The sequence below is a fragment of the Acipenser ruthenus genome, chromosome 47, assembly GCF_902713425.1.
Source record: "Acipenser ruthenus chromosome 47, fAciRut3.2 maternal haplotype, whole genome shotgun sequence".
NCBI classification, from domain to species: Eukaryota; Metazoa; Chordata; class Actinopteri; order Acipenseriformes; family Acipenseridae; genus Acipenser; species Acipenser ruthenus.
This window is the reverse complement of record NC_081235.1, coordinates 2,725,601-2,744,024: the sequence shown is the minus strand read 5'-3', so window position 1 is coordinate 2,744,024 and position 18,424 is coordinate 2,725,601. Positions and strand designations below refer to the sequence as shown.

General features: G+C 43.5%; 1 protein-coding gene across 9 annotated transcripts in view; it reads right to left on the bottom strand.

Annotated features, from left to right (window-relative positions):
• Positions 1-2,488: 2,488 nt before the first annotated feature.
• The window catches only part of LOC117401529 (microtubule-associated serine/threonine-protein kinase 3), a 96,089-nt gene continuing 80,153 nt past the window's right edge, over positions 2,489-18,424 (bottom strand). For all 9 annotated transcript variants that reach the window (XM_059014000.1, XM_059013995.1, XM_059013994.1 and 6 more), the window contains 9 exons: positions 17,920-18,032; positions 17,388-17,518; positions 16,907-17,028; positions 15,619-15,819; positions 14,800-15,026; positions 14,417-14,539; positions 12,990-13,126; positions 12,278-12,486; positions 2,489-10,221 (listed from right to left, as the gene is read on the bottom strand). In XM_059014000.1, the coding sequence (XP_058869983.1) occupies positions 9,188-10,221; positions 12,278-12,486; positions 12,990-13,126; positions 14,417-14,539; positions 14,800-15,026; positions 15,619-15,819; positions 16,907-17,028; positions 17,388-17,518; positions 17,920-18,032 (2,297 nt within the window). In that variant the 3' untranslated portion in view covers positions 2,489-9,187. The remainder of the gene's footprint in view (positions 10,222-12,277; positions 12,487-12,989; positions 13,127-14,416; positions 14,540-14,799; positions 15,027-15,618; positions 15,820-16,906; positions 17,029-17,387; positions 17,519-17,919; positions 18,033-18,424) is intronic.

Below are 18,424 nucleotides of genomic sequence, written 5' to 3'. Positions count from 1 at the left end.
AAAAGGAAGAGTTTAAGATAGTTGGATAAACAGTTCAAGATATATGCTAAATGTCTATATAAAGCTCTCTGCTTTCCTGTCCAACCACTCTCTGCTTGACCCTCTCCAATCCGGCTTCCGCTCTGCTCACTCTACTGAAACCGCCCTCCTGTCTGTCACCAACTCACTTAAATGTGCCCGAGCTGCCTCTCTCTCCTCTGTCCTAATTCTCCTCGACCTCTCTGCTGCCTTTGACACTGTTGATCACTCTATTCTACTATCATCTCTTGGTGACCTGGGGATCTCTGGCACTGCTCTGGCCTGGTTCTCCTCCTACCTCTCCAACCGCACTTACCAGGTAACCTGGCGTGGAGCAACCTCCACACCTCACCCTCTCTTAACTGGAGTCCCCCAAGGGTCAGTCTTGGGTCCTCTCCTGTTCTCTCTCTACACCCGCTCCCTGGGCCCCCTCATCGCATCCTATGGTTTCTCATACCATTTCTATGCTGATGATGCTCAGATTTTCCTCTCCTTCCCCACCTCTGACTCCACCATCTCCTCCCGTATCTCTACCTGTCTGTCTGCTATTTCCTCCTGGATGCACTCGCATCACCTCAAACTCAACCTCTCTAAATCTGACCTCCTTTTCTTTCCCTCCTCCTCCCCCTCCTCTGATCTCTCTATCTCTGTTCCTCTGGAATCTACCACACTCTCTCCCTCTTCCTCCGCTAAGAACCTCGGAGTCACCCTGGACCCCTGCCTCTCTTATTCCCAGCACATCTCCACTCTGGCACGCACTTGCCGATTCTTCCTGAGCAACATCCGAAGAATCCAACCCTTCCTCACCAACTATGCTACCCAGCTCCTGGTCCAGGCCCTGGTACTCTCCCGCCTAGACTACTGCAACTCCCTCCTGGCTGGCCTCCCTGCGTCCGCCACCCGTCCGCTCCAGCTCATCCAGGACTCTGCTGCCCGCCTGGTGTTCTCTCTGCCTCGCTTCGCCCACGCTACTCCACTACACCGCTCGCTCCACTGGCTCCCGATCACCGCTCGCATCCAGTTCAAGACTCTTGTACTAGCCTACAGATGCCTTGACCAGTCTGCACCCAGCTACCTCCAGACCCTCATCTCTCCTTACACCCCCACTCGACCTCTCCGCTCCGCCTGCACTAGAAGACTAGCTCTACCACCGCTACGCTCCCCTGCCTCCAAAGCCCGCTCCTTCTCCACCCTTGCTCCGCAGTGGTGGAATGACCTTCCTACAGATGTCAGGACTGCCCAGTCCCTGACCACATTCCGGCGCCTCCTTAAGACCCACCTCTTCAAAGAGCACCTGTAGAACTCCTCTGTTTGTATCCTGGGACACTATCACCCTTCATGTAAATGTGCTTTATTTTGCTCTTATCAGCCCCCTATTTTACTGCATTTAATCCTGTACTTCAGAATACTGTAATCTGCCAAGTTTTTAACCTGTAGTACTTTGTATTTAATCACATCCTGATGTAACTATCACTATTTAATCACATCCTGATGTAACTATCACTATTACCTGCTGTATTATTGAATTGTGGTTTGTCAAACTTGTACTTTGCTTGAACAAAAGTTATTGTATTTCTTGCTCTTATTGTATTACTTGTATTGTAACGCTTGAAATGTTTTTGCTTACGATTGTAAGTCGCCCTGGATAAGGGCGTCTGCTAAGAAATAAATAATAAAATAATAATAAAGATACATTTCAGTGAACCCCTATCAATGCTGTGTCCAGTACACTACAAAAGACATCACTGGACTTGGGAAGGTACAGAGAAGGATGACTACACTGATCCCAGGACGTGATGACATGCGAGGACAGGTGCAAATAATCCAATATCGGGTTCTCAAAATCCTAAATGGCAAAGTTAACCCATGTCACTACTTCAATGCACAGAGTAGAACCAAGAGAGAGGGCATGAATGGAAGCTTAGAAAAGAAGGTACGATGAGTTCTATTGCATGGACTATCCTACGAGGTGAAGCATCTAAAACACTAGGAACATTTATAAAAAAATAGACAGGTCTGTCCTCCTAAATAGATCCCCCTAGTTAGGGCAAATACTGTGCTAGGAAGGGACGAGTCTTGCTGGGCTGAACTGCTTCTTCTTGATCATGTTTATATGTACCGAATTGTGTTCAGGTCTGAGAGGGACTATATTTTAATTATTTATTTCATTTAGTGGTGTGCACCGTACATGTGTCACACTTTAATCTTGCATATTCCCTGTCTTATTGTGTCCGTGCTACTGCGTTACTTCTTTGGTCATTTTACCTTGGGTCAAAGCATCTTACTGGCTGCAAAGCATGTCAGTCATCAGAGGAAGCAGCTGGTTGGGTACTGACAGTAAAGAAGGCCCGGTGAATGGGTGTGCGTGGCAGAGAAAATGTACAGAGCCATTGTGTAGCTACACTTACTTTAAAAGTGTGTTTTACCCAGGTGAAAGAACAGAAAAAGCATAAGAACGACACCACCAGTGTTTCATATCAAACTTCATTTGCAAATGAATTTATTACAACATAATGACAGCATTTAGAACCCAGAAAGTAGGCGTTCTCAATATTGACCTGTATTCAGACACATCACCGCAGGTAGGCAACATGCACATTGTTTTCCCTTGGCAGGCAGTACACATTTTGCCCAATCCAACACTGTACAAACTCAAACATATAGAAAGCAACCCTGTTCCCAAACACATACAAAGTTACTCATATTACCATCAACCATGCTGAACTGATGGCTGTCTTTATACAACATTCAGTGGTGCTTGCAACTAACATTATCAAGCCAGGGCACGATGTGGTCTCTTACACTGTGATCTGTGTCATGGCACAGAAGCATGTGCATAGCATGTGTCTGTTACCCGTGACATGCAAACATGCACAGGAAGATGAGAATGTATGTACTATAGCTTTGCAACACATCTACTGTAATACACAAACCACTTCATACAGTACTACATTGAAAAAGGAGTGGCTTTCCAAATTGAGATTTACAAACACAGTAAATATCTTAAAACCACACGCCTTTGTCCTTTTTTTGTTTTGTTCGGAAAAGTGTAAACAACAACTTCAAAACGGTCAGAATGTTAATCTATAAGCCAAGTTTCACCTAGTTTCTTATAGTTTTACCTGATAATATCAAACCCGAGATTCAATCTAAATGATATCAGCACTCTCTTTAGAACAGCTTTTACAAAGAAGCAGATAATAAAACAGACAACTGTGATAAAAATGACTAAAGATGTTTTTTGGCATTTTAGGTAGCATTAGCAATAAAAACTATAGTGCTGTTTTTAATTTGGTACTTTAAGCAATAACAGGATAGTGACATCATAACTGAAATAAGATCCTAGAGTCAGTTGTTGGAAGGAGTTTACTTCACGGATGTGCTAATAAAATGGAATATCCTGGTAAACACTGTGTAGCACAGTGCCTAAGCTATTATTTTATTAGCATCTCTGGTCCCCCTTTTCTTTTTGTTTCCAGTTCTTCAATTACAGTGCAATAGATTCTTGGTGCCTAGCCACATCCTGTCAAGTACAATATGTCACATGGTCTACTGGATTAACCACCGCTAAAGTCCCAAGAAGCAAAAGCAACTTCAAACCTTTTTTTCTACATTTAAAATACAATTAAAAACAATCAACCCCAATAGTAACTGTAGTGCAAATGAGAGGTACATTTTGAACCCCCTCATTTAGGGTGTTCTTGTTTACCTTGGGTTAAGTGGAATTTTAAAGTAGCTCTATAAGAACTACTTTAAAAAGGATGAATTTTAAAAACGGGGAAAAGGACAAGAGTCTAGAAGATGGGAATAGTGCCTTCAAGCAACGGCCAAAAAAGAAATATTTCCTATAGCTGTTTCTACTACCACAGCATAGATTCAGAACTTTCAGTCTATTGCAACATTCCCCCCCCCCCCCCCCTCCTGCCGTATGGAAAGCACGCTCACTTTTGCAATTTTGTTCCTACTTTGCATCCATTTTTTTTTTTTTATGTGAGCACCATCTTTAAACAACTTCAATCTTGAGCATGCTACCTGGCATTATGAGAAGGGAGTACCGGCAACAGTCAAATACGTTTTAAAGATGTATGCAAAATGTATGCAAAGTAGGAAAAAGTGTGATTGCACAGCATACAGCATTTAACTAGTGGAGTTTTGATGTATTGAGGCGTCCGGAGAGCAGCTCCAATGAAATAACAGCACAGAACAGTATGCGCTGCACCTCAACAAAACAATCTCTGGTGTTGTTTCAGTGTTTAGAAGATAAACACTGACAGGATTCAATACAAATATCTCTGCACATACCCTATATATTCTATAATATCTCAAAGTAAATCATTTTTTTGGGGGTTTCACTTGTAGGCACACTTTCCATCTTGCAGATCCTCGGAATTTGAAAATCACACTTAAATCTTGTACAAAAACCCTCAATATGTTATATATAAAACACTGAATCACTGTGCAAGGACACCATTCCCATATCAAAATATACAGGGATACACATTACAGTACAAATTCAGTTAAAAAACATGTTAACACGAAGCTCCACGAGGGTAGGGAGTTTTAATATTTGTAACTTTTTTTTTGTCTTTCATTTAGCAAAGTTACTTTTTTTTTAATTTAGTAGGTCATCAATTGTTTCTCATTTTCTCCCAATTTGGAATGGCCAATTATTTTTAGGCTCAGTTCACACCCCTGCGCTGACTCGGGAGAGCGAAGGCGAACAAAAGCTGTCCTCCAAAGTGTGTGCCGTCAGCTGACCGCTTCTTTTCACACTGCAGACCCACCATGCAAGCTCAGAGCTACAGCGTCGGAGGACAACGCAGTTCTGGGTAACTTACAGGCAAGCCTGCAGGCGCCCGGCCAGATTACAGGGGTCACTGGTGCGCGGTGAGCCGAAGACACCCTGGCCAACCTAACCCTCCCTCCCCCGGGCGGCGCTCGGCCAATTGTGTGCTGCCCCCTGGGAGCTCCCGTCCACGGTCAGCAGTGGAATAGCCTGGACTCGAACCGGCAACGTCCAGGCTATAGGGCGCATCCTGCACTCCACGCGGAGCACCTTTACTCGGGAGCACCTGTTTAGCAAAGTTACTTCCTACACATACTGCATGTAAGCATTATCAAATGTAAACATCAGTCAGTAAACATCAGTCTATAGCAATAGTGAGGTCATATTAGACAAAAATACAAAAACGCAAGGAAGGCGATCCGACCGTTTTAAAGGTTAACAAACAAACAAAAAACTATTAAACTATTATTCTAGAGTTTTAGGGGTGTGCAGCACAAATGGGCAAAAAAAAATAGGCAAATACATGAAAAATTGAGCTAGTCAATTAAAAATGCAAGTTAAAATGTGTGGTATTTATATAAAAAGTAAAACCTTGTTACACATACGAGTACCCTTGAAAAGCATGATTTTAAAATAGCTTAAAATCAACATTTACATTAAAATTCCAGATCAAAAGCGAAGTTATTTCTGGTCAAACCTAAAACATCCGGTCAGTTCAGACTTTCAGCCTTCAACGGTCTGAAATAATTTCTGTTTTTCAGTCTACATAAAAAGCCCTTCTTCTGCTACTGATGGACGTTTACGCATGAATGAATAAGCAGGCAATATTCCTGCTCATTCTCATCCCCTCTGAAGGAAGGGCAGGCTGGAGTTTACACATGAATGAATAAGCAGGCAATATTCCTGCTCATTCTCATCCCCTCTGAAGGAAGGGCAGGCTGGAGTTTACGCATGAATGAATAAGCAGGCAATATTCCTGCTCATTCTCATCCCCTCTGAAGGAAGGGCAGGCTGGAGTTTGCCACACTAAACCGTGACTAGGATTCTTAGTGGGAAGGGATGGGTTTTGGCCAATGGCTTAAAAAACATTTATTTTTGACAAAACCAATGTTAAAACTACACCTCCCCTACAGCGGCTCATTTTGACAATGTATTATCAATGGCAAATATTCATGAAACTAAAGTGTAGAAAAGTTACATTTAATTCAGTGCTTTAAAAAACAAAATTCAAAAGAACCCGTGGCCTCAAGAGCTCTCAACCCAACATACAGTGTAAACATGTGAGAAAAACCACATGCGCTCTATGTTGTATTGCTCATTGATGTATTTCTTACATCCTCTAGGGTGTTGCAGGGGAACGTGTTAACTGTTACACTCTGGTGTACCAGATGAACCTAGAGAGAAGTTTGAGAGCTCTACTGCTTTAACTCCTGTCTTAAACAAAAAAAGGTGTACAAAGTGAATCTAACCAAGACCACGTGGGTTACTCTGATATTACACACCTGGTCCTGAAGTGAACATGCAGGGTGACTTTGTTCTTTGACTCCAGTTCGCTAGGTGATGTGTGTGAGGTTGACAGTCCTGTAAAAATCCAGGGTTTTCAGTGTCCTCAATAAGTTTTCCAGTGTCCTTGGACCGAGTTGTCTATGACATGTTCCATACTAATATTTGTTCCTGTGGTGCACCGTTAACCACCCTGCATATACAGAAATCAAGCACTGGAGTTTTGATGCATCCAGAGAATGACTCAAATGAACTGTGTGTGCTGTACCTTAATAATATGATTAGCCTCTGGTATTCTTTATAAAACACAGATTTTCTTTTCTTTCAGGTGTTGTTTTCTGGTTAAAAATCAGAATTTCATCCATAACTATAAAACTCAATAGTGTTACATTTTGTAATACTGAAATAAACAATACATTTCACGTCAAACGTTTCAAATAAAACTCCTGAAGACACCGAGGAAAGGCTTCTAGTCGAAGGTTTGGTCATTTAAGTTTTTCAGTTTTACTAAAATCAGAACTTAAGAAATCGCCCTATTTATACAATACATGTACAGTCAGTACTATGCTACCTCTTTATATTAATTGTCTTAGGTTCATTTAATACTGTGCTGCTAAACTAGCAAGACTTCAATGCAGTTTTATAATTGATCCTACCTACAAAAATGTCTATGTCTCAAGCCCTTATAGGTATAATGCAAAGCACACCCAGCTTGTGAATGTATTTTTTGGCAAGCTCTACAAACGGCTGTTGGAGAAATGCTGACAGGAGCAAAAATGAAATGAAAAAGCTAGGATCAACATCCAACTACTCGTGCCTTTTCAAAAAACAGCTTCACAAATGTAAAACGATGCTAAAATCCCTACCCCTTTAAAAACAAGAAACAATGTAAATGTGTGTGCCTGGAATATGAAGTCGAGTTAGTCACCTTCATTTAAGCGTAGGCACACATCTTTGCTTACAGAGAGTTTAAAATAGCACTGTTTCTATTTGACGTAATAAAATATTTAAAGTTAAGGACAGAATACTTTATATTTGGTTTAAAGGTGATAAATGCAGTTATTTTTTAGTTCTGAAATGAAGATTGTATAAAAATCCTGGTTTATACAAAAAGATTTATCTTCTAAGTTAGGGTAAGGGAAGGGACATATCCCTTTGTATCTGATAGTTATCAAAACTCATCTAATTAATTAGTGGTCTTATTAGTCACCTCAGGAAAACTTTGCTTCCCTGACATGAGAACGGTGTCACTGCACACCTCGGCAAGGCTGCGAAACACCACTCCTCACTGCACACCTCGGCAAGGCTGCGAAACACCACTCCTCACTGCACACCCCGGCAAGGCTGCGAAACACCACTCCTCACTGCACACCTCGGCAAGGCTGCGAAACACCACTCCTCACTGCACACCTCGGCAAGGCTGCGAAACACCACTCCTCACTGCACACCTCGGCAAGGCTGCGAAACACCACTCCTCACTGCACACCTCGGCAAGGCTGCGTAACATCACTCCTCGCTGCATTCTCCTTGCTTACACTGCGAAGCACCACTCCTCACTGCACACCTCGGCAAGGCTGCGAAACACCACTCCTCGCTGCACACCTCGGCAAGGCTGCGAAACACCACTCCTCGCTGCACACCTCGGCAAGGCTGCGAAACACCACTCCTCGCTGCACACCTCGGCAAGGCTGCGAAACACCACTCCTCGCTGCACACCTCGGCAAGGCTGCGAAACACCACTCCTCGCTGCACACCTCGGCAAGGCTGCGAAACACCACTCCTCGATGCACACCTCGGCAAGGCTGCGAAACACCACTCCTCACTGCATTCTCCTTGCTTACACTGTGATGCACCACTCCTCAATGCATTCTACTTGCTTACACTGCGAAACACCACTCCTCACTGCATTCTCCTTGCGTACACTGTGATGCACCACTCCTCACTGCATTCTCCTTGCGTACACTGTGATGCAGCACTCCTCAATGCATTCTCCTTGCTTACATGTCCTTTTATTTTCTTTCTGTCACAAAGCTCTTAGAAATGAACATCCAAGTACAGCGGGTACACCAGAGTGTAACTATTAACCTGCCCTCCTGCAACACTCCCAGGAGATGTAAGAAATACCTCATTTGTGTTTAGGACATTCCCCACAAGGTACAGGTTAATGGTTACACTCTGGTGTACCCGCTGTACTTTGGGAGATTAGACGTTTGAGAGCTCTACTGAGGCCACAGAGGTGCTTCAAACTAGCTAAAAAATAAAGTCACCAAGATGTGATTTCAGAAACTGAAAATGATATACAAAGTGAATTTAAAGAACAAGAAAAATACATTGGTTATGAAGTTTATTGAACGGTAAGTGGTGAATCTGGTGGTGTAAAACAGGCTTTAGTTTTCTTTTGTTTTTTTTAGAGAAGTCAGTGGTATTTTTCATAATAATAAATCTACTGTCAACTAGTTTAAGTAGAAAAGTGTAAATAAGGTGTCTAATTTAGTATTGGTGGTGTCTTATCTAGAAATTTCATTTAAAATAGTCCTTATAAGTTATAAAATACTAAAGGCCTGATGCCCCTGGAACACACATTTTAAAAATGTCACGTTCAAATGTTTCTCTTGGCCCCTGTTACAAATCCTATTACAAAAAGTCATAAATAAATTCTGGCAAAAACACTCCTTTTTTAAAAAATATATTTACAAAATCAAAAAACGTTGGGCTGCATAAATAAGGATCCTCTCCTTTTCTGTAGAAACTCTATGTTGGTGACAGTTCGGTCTTAAATTTATCATAGGTTGCGTGAAGACGGGGCATTTGTGAGCGATCAAAGACTGGAATGTATTTCTTCATTAAGTTCCTTCAGATATGGGTTAAAAACCCAACGGTTTATTCTTTCATCTTCCCTTTCCTTCTCCCATCTGAGAGAGACAGGTCCTCCTTTCCTGGTTTCTCGTTCGAATTGTATCTTTCTGAAGTGGCATGTGACATGTCAGCGGATGTGGTCCTTTGCTCTTTCCTGACTCCCAAATCATCCTCCGTTGTGAGCAGCACTGGCATTGCAGTCGCCTCCCTCTTCCTCTCCCCATCTTGGCACATGGAGTACAGCTCCTGACACTCCCAGGACTTCTCCTCTTCCGAACCCTGCACAGCAATCTGAGGCACGCAAGTCTTCCTCCCCTCTCCCTTCTGGTCGCTCTCAATCCAAGACGCTTTGAACTGCCGCCTGCAAGCGGGAGGCCCCTTTAGTTGTGGCTCTTCGCTGGACGCTCCCACATCAGGCTCGTCGAAGCTCACCTCCTGCACCGCTTCCTGCTTCTTGAAAAAGTCCCTGCGCTCAGACAGGTTCAGTTTCCTCATCACCACCATGTCGTCGTCTCTCAGTCTCTGCGTTCCCAGGTAGCCAAGACGACCCTGCTCGCTCACACTGGAGCCCATGTATCCGACCGCACTGCCACACTCCCCCTCGGAGTCCCCTACAGCTTCACCAGTGTCCAGGACTTCCAGCGTGCGTTTGCGTGGTACGTAGCCCTTCTTCTCTCCGTGGTAAGCGGACAGTTTCTCATTAGACTGGACCCTCTTAAGGAGGGGGGATCTAGGGGGCTCGGCGCTGCGGGGTCGGACTGCGTGACGGATGATGGTTGGAGGGGAGAGGGTCTTGCCGTGGTAGGAAGAGTGGAGACTCTTGGTGAAGCCAGGCAGAGGGGAGGGGGAGCGCTGGGGAGAGGGGGGCTGAGGGGGTGGGCAGGGGTTGCAGGCCAGCGGGGAGGGGGGGATGCTGCTGGTTGATTTGCGGCGTCCCACCTTGTAGCGCTGGTTGCTCAGTTTGGGGGCCAGGCCATGCAGGGAGCTGGGGCGGATGTGTCCTGCTGGGGAGCTGGGAGTGCTGGAGCAAGGGGATGTGCTGGGGGGAGAATTGGTGTCTGTAAAGGAAGAAAAATGTATATTACGTAATGGTTACTTGAAAAATCGGTTTTGCCTTGCAGTAAAACTTTGTCATTTGATTGGATGGATCAATAAAGCAGTTACATGCAGGGTCAGGTGCAGAAGTCAAAAAAGGTATGTTTTGTTCCCTGAATTTAATTTTTATTTATTTTGTATTTATTTATTTATTTTAATTTTAGTCGTCGTCAATGGTTTTTACCCGTTTTCTCCCCAATTTGGAATGCCCAATTATTATTTTTATCCCGGTTCACCGCTGCAACCCCCCGGCGACTCAGGAAACGGAGGCTGAAACACGTGTCCTCCGAAATGTGTTTTCGCACTGCGGATCCAGAGCGAAGCCACCACACCTATAGTCCTGGAGGACAACACAGATCTGGAATGGCTCCACTGCAGACCCGCAGGCGTCCTATCAGCCACAGGGGTCGCTGGTGCGCAGTGAACCGTGGATTGCCCTGCCAACCTAAGCCCTCCCTACCCGGGCAGCGCGTGGCCAATTGTACGCCGCCCCCTAGGAACCCCCGGTCACAGTCGGCAATGACATAGCCTGGATTCGAACCTGCGACCTCCAGGCTATAGTGCACATCCTGCACTCCACATGGAGCGCCTTTACTAGATGCGCCACTCGGGAGCCCTATTTATAGAACTATTTTGTTAACTACAAATACAAAAATAAAAGGTCGGAACAGTGTGCAAGAATTGTGGTCTCGTGAACTTTCATCATGAGTGCATGCAGCCCTCAGTAGATTTCATGTTAACCACTTCAGCTCCAGAATGTACGCAGGTACATCAAAAGGCAGATCCCTTACAGTGCCATGCCATACCTGCGCACGTCAAGGTTTGCCCTCTATTCTATGGGGTTTCTTTCAGCCTGGTCTGTCAGTATACGTGTTGTACTGGCTGTGTTGATGCTGTGGAACGTTTGTTTTGTAGTCTGGGGGAGGGGGCGTTGTCGGTAACATTTTTATCGAACCGCATTTCACACAATACATCCCTTTCATCTGGGAGTGCACCGAGTAGAACGGATCATACAGCAGCTGACCACCAGCGATCTGAATGTGCAAATGTGGCATTTTCTTTCATTGCGGTCCAGTTTATTTGCAGTATTATAACTTGCTTGCTATTACAGCAAATGAAAAACATCAATATATAAGATTGATTGAGACACCGGAAGTAAAAGAGCGTGATCGGGGTGTTCTGAAAGCAGTAACTCTGAAAGGTGGTTTGCTTTGGTGAAAATGATGGTGATGATGAAAACGTGAAGCCCATACTATCTTTTGATTCTGCACCAGAGCAATACACCCCGCTGTTCATCTCTGTACGATTTCAAGCTGTTCACATTCCTGTGCGCTCACACCAACAACAAACAGAGTACTTCACAAGCAGACTAAACCCTTTTCATTATTTATCATAAATCTTGCATATGTATGGCTTTCCTGTTTATAAATATGGTTTACAAATCATTTCATTCTGCTGTTCATTGCATGTGTTGTTATTTACAAAAAATGTGATTTTTTTTTTAGCATGTTTGTGTTTTTGTTTTCAGAAATCTATATTTTTTTTATTGGTCATGAATAAAAAAGTGTATATCAAATGTGTGAGTCTTACTTATTTTACTATGTTTGGCTGGCACACAGGGGCTTAAAAAGAGTTAATGGAAGTGATATAGATACAGCTATGGCCAAACGTTTTGTATCACCCTATAGAATGAACACATTTTTCTTCCGAAAGTCAACTGAAACCTGCTGAATAATGTTATATTAACATATTGAATTACACACCGCTTTGTAGTTGTCCATATACTTAATGAAAAAAATGACAAAAATTGAAAAAATGTTACATTTCGAAATCTAACATGAAATACTGTTATTATGGCTTCCGGTAGACTTTTTTGCGATATCATTTTGTAGTGTCTTTGATTACACAATGTTAAATAAAATAACTAAATTGAGTTTTTTTATTGTCTCAATCCTAGAATTCTAGGTGATGCAAAACTTTTGGCCATAGCTGTATCCTTTATGCTTTCTAAGTGATCACCGTGAAGCCTGTGTGACGGGCTGTCACCCGAGGGCAGGTCCGGGGCGGGGCTGCGGGAGGGGGTGGAGGGTCCGGGGGACAGGCTGTGCGTGGGGGACCCCGGCACACTCTCACTGGAGGACACCGAGTGTTGCAGCCCAGAGGAGAAGCTGCGGCTGGTGTGCAGGACAGTCGGCTGTTTGGGGAGCTTCTTATAGATCGACCGCCGTCTGCAGAGATGATTCGAGAGAGTTTCATATCATTACAGAGCTTTGAATTGCACTACAATTACAAGAATCAGAGAAACATGACAGCTTCACTATTGACTTCCAGCATGAAACAGCCCGTTACAAACTGTATGAGACATCAACAGTACATCTCATCCTTTAGAAATACTCAAATAAATGTAAGCCACTGTGGAAATGTTTGCCATTGAAGTTTTGTAGTATTTCCAAATTTAGCACTGTGTTTAATAGTTATGGATGGTACACCTTAGATGTCATCCCGCACATAGGCATAGGGCTCAGTTTGAAAGTAAAAAATTCAATATTTTTTTCAGTGATTTATAGTAGTTCCTGAGTGCAATCTTGTGAAGCTCTGTCGAGGGCATCTCTTCTGATAAGACAGTTTGAGCAGCTAGACACGGCCCATGATCTCTCTCATATACCATAAGAGTCCCCTACATGTGATGTTTAAGCTTGGATGACAGTATTCTGGTGTATTGCTGCCTCACCTGTCCTGCCCGTCCTTCTTGCGGTTCCTCTTGCTCCTCCGAGCCATCTTGCTCTTACAGCTGGTCTTGCGGGCCGGCCCGGTCTTTATCGAGGTGTTTTCCATGGCAGTCGTCTGCAGAGCTACCTTGTTACCACTCTGAATAGAGAACAAGCGAGACAAGATGATCAGACGCCATCGCAGCGCAGGACCTGAACCATTCAGCCAGCCCTGCTTGTGAATTAGGTTATATTATATATGACTAAATAAAAAAGCCACAAAAATCACTGGATTTTATGAATTCCGCAAAAAAACATTAACAAAAAAACAAAATAAAAAAAGCTAGAAACCGTATTACAGTCAGCGCTCGGATCTCCATTACCCAGATACACGTCAGTCGTGTTTTACCTCCCCTGTATTAAGAATAAAATCAATCCCCATTATATATATATATATATATATATGTAACAAATGAATGCAAATTAATGTTACAATTTATCTGAATATCCGTCACGGCCCATTTTTATTTTTTTTTAATTCTCTCTAATGCCAAATCAGTCTGTCTTATATTGTGCAGTTACACAGCGCTTGCTCCAGTTTCACCTGATGAAAATGCAGCCAAAACAAAGTGAACGAGACAAGCTAGGGTAATGTAACAGTTAATCATTAAACAGTTTTCGTTTAGTTTTATTGTGATCTTTTGTTGCTTTTGTGCATTTTCATTTCCAAGTGAGCTGTGACATTAGGGACTTAGAGCACTATATTCTGCAATTTTGAATACTGACTTTGGATACTGTTAATTCTGGAAAACTTTTTGTTTTGTTTTTTTTAAATCGTTTGATTTTGCTAAATTGCATTGCCTTTTATGTTTTACGCAGTTCTGTGCATGGATAACATTTAGATTTCATTTTGCTGTTAGGTAGTTAATGGGAAATTTTACATACCGCTACAATACGTACCGGATTTAAAAGTATGTACTGTATTACAGTTAACGTGACGTCTCTAGTTTTGGCAAGTGATATTTTCAGAATCATATCGTTCTGAATTAAAATACTACTTCTATTAAATATAGTACTGTACAAACAAAACTAATACAGTACATCTAAATGGAAGCCTATTTATTTTAAAACACAGTCCTTTCAGATATGTATTTTTGATACTGTCTGTTTTTCAGGGAACACAAAAAAGATACAAGGGTTGGAACCGGCCAAAATGAAATAATCAATCAGTCACACGTGTTTAACCGTCACTGAAGTAAAAATGTTATAGGGTTGGATATGTGAGTGCTGACTGTACAAAACAAAAGCAAAAAAACAGAGCGTCACAGGACTTCATTATTTTCAGTCAATATAATCGAGTTGAGAATCATTGGGTAGCACTTAGACACAAAAATACAAAATTAACAAGAAAAACAAAAAAGACAGAGACGCAGACCGACAGCACCCTCACCTTGAGCAGCAGCTCCACCACCTCCGTGTGCACCAGGCCCCGCACGGACTCCCCATTCACGTGTGTGATGAGATCCCCAGCTCTCAGCCCTGCCTCGTGAGCTGGACTGCCCTCCTCCACACTCTGAAACAAGCAAAGCAACTGGTTTAGAGCGTCTCGCCCCCTTTCCACAATGACTTTACATTAAGTGTGTACGCAAGTTAAAAAGGAACCTTATTACTTCATCAAAATTCAAAGCTTTAATTCACAGTATGAGAGGGTTAGGAATCTCAGTGAGAGTGAATGCCAGAGAGTTGCTACAGTGTGTGATAACTGCAGGGTGCAGAGACGATAAAAGAGGAGTCCGAGTCAAGACTCCTGGGATCCCAGTGAAAGAGTCTCACCCAGACCATGTGGTGCACAGTGTAGACGTCGCTGTCTCCCAGGAACACGCGGATGGCTCGCAGGGTAAAGCCGTACTTCTTCCCGGAGCTGTGGATAATGATTGGCGGCCTCAGGCTGCTAGTGCCCAGGGAGAGGTCTCGACTGGGGGAAGAATCTCGCGAGGAGGGGTTGGAGGAGAGAGAGTGTGGAGAGATGGGACTCGCCATGGGCCCACTCCCCATGTCGTCTGGAAACACAGAAAAGGACACGAAAATGAGCTAATGTACACTCAGACACGTACTGGGTATAGAGTTACACCACATTAATGAATGAATGAGTCAGGTTTTTCTTTTACTTGTGGTATAGTCTTTAACCTGAATAAAAAAATCAATACGGGGTAATTATTGGGTCTAACCCTAAAATTAGAACCCCCCTGATAGATATATTTTACTATTTTCCTTCAGTGTAATACGGTAATTTTTTTTTTCTTCTGCCAATTCAAAATGAAATATTGGAACATTTACATTTTGTAACAGGAAAATACTGGACTTTGACAATTTACTGTCAACCTGGACCAACAGTGAACCACATTATCAAATGATTATATATGGAGGCAGCACTGTCACATGTTCTGTATTTATGGGAGTACGGCCAGACTGATCTCATGTACACCACAGGAAGTGGAAGGCTACCAGGAAGCAGCTGGTTGTATTTTCTAAACCTACACAAGGACGGGATAAGCCAAGCACAACACGATCTTCACAATGAAAGGGCAGTGCTTTTGTTGACGGAGGAAGCTGGTTTTAAGCTTCTTGGTAGAGGCAGCTGAGCGAGGTTACCGGCAGTGATGATGAGGGACAGGGCCGACACCGAGGCTGACTTGGGGACCTTGTTCCTGAGGGGCACACGGGGTTTCTCTGGGGTGTCCAGCTGGTGTCCGAAGCGGTGGCTGCGCATGTGGTCCTGGGGAGTGGAGTGCTTGGTGCCGGTGCTGTTGCTGCGCAGGCGAATCCGCTGAAGACTGGAGACCACAACATCCGCTAGGAAATACAACACAGACATGCTCAGGAAATACAATACAGAGACATGCTCAGGAAATACAATACAGAGACATGCTCAGGAAATACAATACAGAGACATGCTCAGGAAATACAATACAGAGACATGCTGGTACTGGAACAGTGCACGGCTTCCTACTGCTACTCTGCAGAAAGAGAACTCAGACACTGCTCCAGTATTAGAGACGTGAACTCAAAACAGCACACCATTATCTAATATACCTGCTTATTTACATTGTGTTGTTAGGCACATGGAAACATTTTAACTAGGTATCCTAGAATAGTCTATTCATGAATGACTTCCTCTACAGCTTCAAAACACTCAATGAAAAGGTAAAGTCAAGCTGACAGCGTTTGGGCTCATGGCTTCTTCAGTGTTAAATAAAGGACTACATTTCAACTGTGGCGCCAGCGGCTATTATATAATCTTATATAACAATGAATACGATATCATATGATTCCTCATGCAAACACTGTACAACATGTCATGACAGACCTTTAATAACAGTGATTTTAACTATTGTTATTTAGTAATTCTTATAACCCATAATTAAGAATCAATGCTGGGGCTAGTGCCGAAAAATGTATCCTGTTGAATTGGTTGCCCCTTGTTTAAAGTAGCTTCAAAAGTCATTTTCATTGCTTTTTTTTATATTCCCCTTGCTGTTTTATGGTGTTTGCAAGTGATTCCAGGTTCTGTTGCTCCAATATCAAGTTATATTTTTTCTCTAGATCTGCCTGTCCCTCGTCTTTGAGCTGCTTTGAGTTTGTCTGGAGAATCCTAAGTGCCGGGACTGAACAGCCTTCCTCATTCCATTTAAATCATGTGACAACCTTTCAGCTCTGCCGGCCCCACCTACTCTGTCCATCTATATAAATGTAGAGCAGGTGGGGCTGGCAGAGTTGAAAGGTTGTGACATGATTTAAATGGAATGAGGAACTTTCTCCAGACAAAGCAGATTTAGAGAAAAGTGAGAACTCAATATTGGAGCAACATAAGTCACCCAAAGACTGCAAACATCATGCAGTAAGAGAAATGTAAAAAGCAATAGCCATGTGCGCCTCTCACCCTGGTCCTCGGTGCTGAAGGCCAGTCGAGGCATGGTCTCTAGGCTGTGTGTGCTGCTCATCACCAGGGGGCTGGCACTGCGCTCGGGCTGGGAGGAGCTGGAGGAGGCCCGGGGTCGAAGGCTGGGGGAGGAGGAGTGAAGGACATGCATTACATACTGGGTCCCCAGCACAGCTCACAGGACCGGCTTCACATTTCAAACCCTCTGAATTACAGATTCAAATCAACTGAAGGCCAAGCCAGTAATGAGACTGAATTGTTAAAACAATGTGGATCAATGGTTCAGAAAGAATCATAGAATACAGCTGTGTACCAAATAGTAAGGCGATATTTTGGGTCCCCTTACATTTGAATGATGTTTGCAATCAGTAGTTGCAATTAGAACGTCTCATTCAAGTCTTATCATTCAAGATAAGAGGACAAAATGAAATCAAGAGACTGTAAGAGACACCCGTGCTCAGAGATGAAAAGGTGTGCGTACTACTGCCTGCCGCTGCCTGGCGTGCGTCTCTGGTCTCCACTGCTCTCCTCCTTCTCCTCACTGTGACTGCGCTCCGTCGAGGAGAAGCTCACATTGGAGGGGTTCGCCAGGAACTCTGAGCTGCTGTACACCTGAAACACAGCCAGCAAACCACACCCACTCAATACAGGCAATATTACAGAACCGGTCTGATCACAGAGAGGAAACTACATTCTGATTCCATACAGGGAATATTACAGAACCGGGCTGATCACAGAGAGGAAACTACATTCTGATTCAATACAGGGAATATTACAGAACCGGGCTGATCACAGAGAGGAAACTACATTCTGATTCAGTCCTAGTAGAATTACATACCTAAAAACACCCTTTTCATTTTATTACTTGAAATAGTGCACACGTTTTTCATACTTTGTATGTAGTGTTCTTGGTGTTAAACGGAAGCCCAATACGAGTCCTGCAATCCCGTTTGTAAAAAGTAGATTTCAGGTTTACCCCCTGCTTGTATGGGGCTCACTCCGTGTTGCTGTACCTTGCTGAATCGATGCGAGCAGGATGAAAACTGCCTGATTTCCAGAGAGGATTCCTCATCGTTGGTTTCATCATCCTCTTCCGAGTCCAGGTGGTGATATCGTTCAGACCGCGCTGTGGAGAAACAATGCAGCTCAGCTTCAGTTCATTTCTAACCTGGAGATAGAAGGGAGCTGAAGAACCGCTACCCTGATAACTCACCAGGGAATCCACCTGCATTGCATCACAAAGATCGCTGCTCAATTCTTGGCGATTCCCCAGTGCTATAAAATGCTCTAAAAAAATCCATCTGTGGTGCATCTAGTGGGGTAATCATGGCCAACATGTATTTTCTGGTCCAACACTAGATTACATTCTCAGGTTTGCCTTGCTCTCAAAGTATGCCCTGTTTCACTTCCTAAGTCATTACACCTCAGCTGTGTCTTCTGGATCAAAGCATGTCACTGGCTGCAAAGCATGTCAGTCACTAGGGAAAGCGGCTGGTTGGTTAATGAAAGGAAAGGCAG